At 47.5% G+C, this 5,000-nt stretch overlaps 1 protein-coding gene across 2 annotated transcripts in view; it reads right to left on the bottom strand.

Moving 5' to 3' along the window:
- Nucleotides 1-5,000, bottom strand: part of man1a2 (mannosidase, alpha, class 1A, member 2) — a 193,072-nt gene that overhangs the window by 30,502 nt on the left and 157,570 nt on the right. For both annotated transcript variants that reach the window (XM_063213754.1, XM_063213752.1), the window contains exons 8-9: nt 1,094-1,217; nt 508-601 (exon numbers count right to left, since the gene is read on the bottom strand). In XM_063213754.1, the coding sequence (XP_063069824.1) occupies nt 508-601; nt 1,094-1,217 (218 nt within the window). The remainder of the gene's footprint in view (nt 1-507; nt 602-1,093; nt 1,218-5,000) is intronic.

The raw sequence follows: 5,000 nt of genomic DNA on the forward strand, positions 1-5,000 counted from the left end.
GTACGTACGTGCTTTGGCTTGATGAGGTTTGGTGTTCAGAGACACAGACAGGTAATTAAAACTTGGCCACTCTCTTTAAGTAACCGTTAGATAACACACGCCTGAATGCCTCTGCACGTAAGTAATTACAGATTATTAAAAAGACGCGTGTGTACACACATACATATGCGCGCACACACACAGACACAGACACAGACACACACACACGTATACAAGTGATTAAAAAGATAGGGATCAACACTATCGATTCACAGTATTATAGTATGTGGAGAGGTATCCAATGAAGCAAAAGAGTATGTGTGTGTGTGTGTGTGTGTGTGTGTGTGTGTGTGTGTGTGTGTGTGTGTGTGTGTGTGTGTGTGTGTGTGTGTGTGTGTAAATGCTATGTGTTCAGGCAAGTTGAGTGTGTGTGTGTGTGTGTGTGTGTGTGTGTGTGTGTGTGTGTGTGTGTGTGTGTGTGTGTGTGTGTGCGTGCGTGCGTGCGTGCGTGCGTGCGTGCGTGCTCACGTTGGCCCCATCGTCCTGTGCGAGGGTTCAGGTAGTTGGGGTAGAGGCCGTTGGGGCGGTCCATTTTGGCCAGCAGCTTCCGTATGTGCATCACCTGCAGAGGGAAACGCCAAGACAAACACATGTCAAGACACACACACGCACGCAGATTATCACACACAAAACTCTCACAAAAGCCAGAGGTTTCAAAAGTAAAAGTAAACATAAAAGTGAATGCATGGTGTAAGTACAACACTACTACATGATATTACATAGCTGTTACACCATTTGTATCCTATTGAGATAGATAGACTGTGCTGTTATGAAAAATAAAAAATAAAAACCTAACAAGAACCCAGCACAAATTTGATCCAACCATGCGGTGCAGAGTTAGCTGACAGACAAGTTCACAAGTCTACTGGTTACTCTAAGTTACCTGAGTTGGAAGGAAACTAGGATTCTTTGTCTTACTTGTCTTTTACCTTTGACACCTTTGGCAAAAACACACTACCCCATACACATAAATAAACACACACTCAGGCACACACGCACGCACGCACGCACGCACTCTCTCTCTCTCACACCAAGAGACACACTTCTACTGTACCTTCTGGTAGTACGCTGGGTTGCCGGTCAGGTAGGTGAGGTGGACAAACTCCATGTGCAGCGTGCCGAACTCAGCCAGGATACTGCTGCCTGCAGACGCCCAGCCCCAGTTACGGCCCACACCACTACACACACACACACACACACACACACACACACACACACACATATATGGACACACGCACGCACACGGGAGGACAAGAGAAGAAGAATGCTGTTAAATGGCTGTGCATTAAAGGAAATGTCCTGGCCCATGAGTGCCCAAGCAATTTCCATGCATGCGCAGGTTCACCAGTCAAGTCACTCCAATAGAGAGAGAGAGAGAGAGAGAGAGGAATGAGCGTGAGTGTGAGTGTGAGCGCCATTCTACGGCAGTGACCGTGACACACCGGCTTACATTAGACCTAAATCCCCCTACAGCAATAATGCCAGGGAAAACACACACGCATGCACGCAGGCACACACGCAGGCACACACAGAAAAGCGCACATACACTCATCCATCCAAAACACAATGATAATCATACTGTGTCTCGACCCACAAAACACACACACACACACACACACACACAATATGCCATCATGGCGTTCCACTCAGTCAGCCCCGTCGTGTCCCTCAGTTTTACGATCCTCGTCCCCTGCTAGCTCCAAATGTCACAGCAACCTCAACACTGCCCATCTTCCAGCCCACTGCCCCCCAGCACACAGGCGCACACACATACAGACATGTACACCCACACTGACACGCATGCACACACACAGGCATGTACGCCCACAATGACATGTGGCCATATACATCAGCACACACGTGCACAAACGCGCCGACACACACCATCATGCTTCCAGAGCCATATCCCCTTGACCCCACTGCCTTTCCACCATTATGATGCTTCACCTGCTCCAAATGCCACGACCACCAGCACAGTAGAACACTGCAGAGCTTTAGCCCCATAGAGCTTGAAAGTGACGTCTCTTCCCACGATTTCGTGGGACCTCAACAGCGTTTTTAGCCGAAAATCGTAGCATGTGATCCAATGGCGGTATTAAAATGATATTTCGATCCCCTTCGAGTTGTGCGACGAGCTCCATATATGTTGTTTCTGATGTTTTTGCTTAATTTTTCGTACGAACCCCAAACTTTTTAGAAAGCTGTGTTTCTTTCACATTTTTCATGCCGACGGTCGGCCTCGGAACAAAACATTGTTTATCTTTATCTAGCCTCTTAAACAGCATATTTGTAGCCCAGCGCATATCGTGACTGAGATCAGAAGATATTTACTCGCTACCATGTTGTTAGATGGTCAGCTTAGGTCCCGTGAAACGCGGAACTAAGGGGCGGGACTTTCAAGCCCCATTACAGCCCCTTTACACCCACACTCAAACCCACCCTCCTAACACCATGGCCGGCTAGAACACCATATCCTAAACCAATCTAGCCAGAACCTTCATCCATAGCCATGGCTCCCGCAGCACAGTTGCTAGTCAAGGTGGTGTGGGGTAAGCCAGTGTCAGACATACACAACTAGCATCATTGTAAATGCATGTTCTACATTTTCATATGAAACATGATTGAACAACTACTAAAATAGCTTATAGAATGTTTTGGTAAAGCAACTTTAAGAAACTACATTCACAACTCCAAAATCGTCATCCTTTCAGGGGTCATTCGTGTCAGAGCATTGGCTTCAAATTGTTCTGTTGGTTTTAACGTCACGAAAAGTTGTCAACATTTCTTATCATTCTGACTCACCAAAATGTTATATCTCGCACTAGATGCGCTATGTTCTCTTAGCTCATTGCTTGTCTTTTAGTAGCTTACTGGCAGGTAGACACGCACGCTCATGCACACACTTTAGAGCCCTGGGGGACCTAGTCAAGGTGGTAGGTGTTTGCCTTCAAGGTGGGCACCTTAATTGTAAAGTGCTGGGGGAAACCCTATACACAACTTGATCACGTAAAGCTATGTCCTCCCTCTTTCCTGCCAGCCTAGAATGCCATCATGGCCTTTGCTCTGACGAGACATCCAGAGATAGCCAGCCTTCTACTCCCACACCTCCCAATACCAGATGACCACCATCGTGCACCCACCACCTCCCACTTAGCCCAACAATCATATCCCTTAGTGTTATGGCTGCATGAATTTCTTTTGTATGTCATACACCCAGCCTTCTCTCCCTTTCTTCCACCTGCCCCTGGACCGATTGCCATCATACACCCACCACCCACTTAGCCCAAGTAATCATGTCCTCTGGCGATACCTCCAAGCACCCCTCTATCCTCACCTGGCTTCCCCAGGTCCATAAGCAGCCTCCAGACCAAGCCGCCACACCACCCCCACTCTGCTCTGCCATGAGCCCCATCATCAGGTGCCCATGTCCCTTCCACTCCGCACACTAATCATCAGTCATTAACCTTCCACTTGCAGCCATACTGAGCCAATTAAACTGGCTGGGCCATTTGTGATTGGACAACATTAACCTTCCGAGTCATCCAGTCAGAACATGGCTGTGCTTCCCTGGGGGGGGTGGCCTAGTGCACACCTACCGACCTACCCAGGGCCGCTGACAGCTTTGGCTAGGCCCAGGACAAAGTCATCTGAAAGGGGCCCCCACCCAATACATTCAACGTAATGAGGACCCAATTATGGGGCCCCCAGTCCCTTGGGCCGGGGACAGGTGACCCCTTTGTCCCCCCATGTTGGCTTCCCTGTGCCTACCTACCTACCTGCACACATCCAAACGCACGCAAGCACCCACGCAATCAGAACCACACACATACACACACACACGCACAAACACATGCACACACACACACACAGGCACATGCGCGCACACACACAGGCACATGCGCGCACGCAAAAACATATGCACATGCGCACCTACACACACACACAGGCCCGATCTCGACTCAATACACACCATGAGGGTAACATTTTGAGGGTGGTCATGCTACTGGAGTGGAGCACTCTCAAGGGCAAAACACCATTCATCAGTGGACCACGTTCTAGCACAAACTAACGAACAAATGAATGACATCAGTGAATCAGATTCAATACACACATCATTAGGGATTGTTCTCCGATGTGGTACCCAAGATGGTATCGGTATCGGCCGATATCGGCAGCAAGACTAAGCACATCGGTCTTGCAGCCTTCAAGAAAAACTGAAGACCTTCCTCTTTCGAGATGAATCTACTAGACTAATGCTTGAACTGGCCTTGCCCCAGAATGGACTCCTGACGATGACTTTCACTGTTTGTCTTCTATTTTGTCTCTATCGTTTTTACTCTTTAATTATCACAGGGAGTTAAAAAGTGTTTTTGGAAAAAAAAAAAAAAAAACTAATCTGCAACTGCACTTATTGTTCTGTATATCTCCTGTGCACATTGTATTTGCTTGTGATGTTGGCTTTTTTTTTTTTTTTTTATAAAGAAAAATATAATGTAATAATGTAATGGTCATGCTACTGGAGCACTCTCAAGGGCCAAAACACGCAATCATCAGTGGACCACGTTCTAGCCGAAACTTTTTGACAAATCAGTGCACTATCCAATACACACTTCACCTACACACACAATTGATGTTGCATTGTCCTATGGAACAAGGACAACATAGGAAAAGCAGGTGTTTTCTTAGTACAGCCATGAAAGAAATAAAGGAGAGAGAGAGAGAGAGAGAGAGAGAGAGAGAGAAAGGTGATGAGTTCCATTCATGTCCCTGGGCTATTAATGCACCAAAAAGACCATGCCTTTCACCCCCTTCAAAACATGCACACACAGACAAACAGACACACACAGGCACACACACAGACACACAGGCACACACACAGACAAACACACAGGCACAGACACACAGACAAACACACAGGCACACACACAGACACACACAGACACACACACACACACACACAC

This window comes from Engraulis encrasicolus, chromosome 13 (genome assembly GCF_034702125.1).
Source record: "Engraulis encrasicolus isolate BLACKSEA-1 chromosome 13, IST_EnEncr_1.0, whole genome shotgun sequence".
Taxonomy (NCBI): Eukaryota; Metazoa; Chordata; class Actinopteri; order Clupeiformes; family Engraulidae; genus Engraulis; species Engraulis encrasicolus.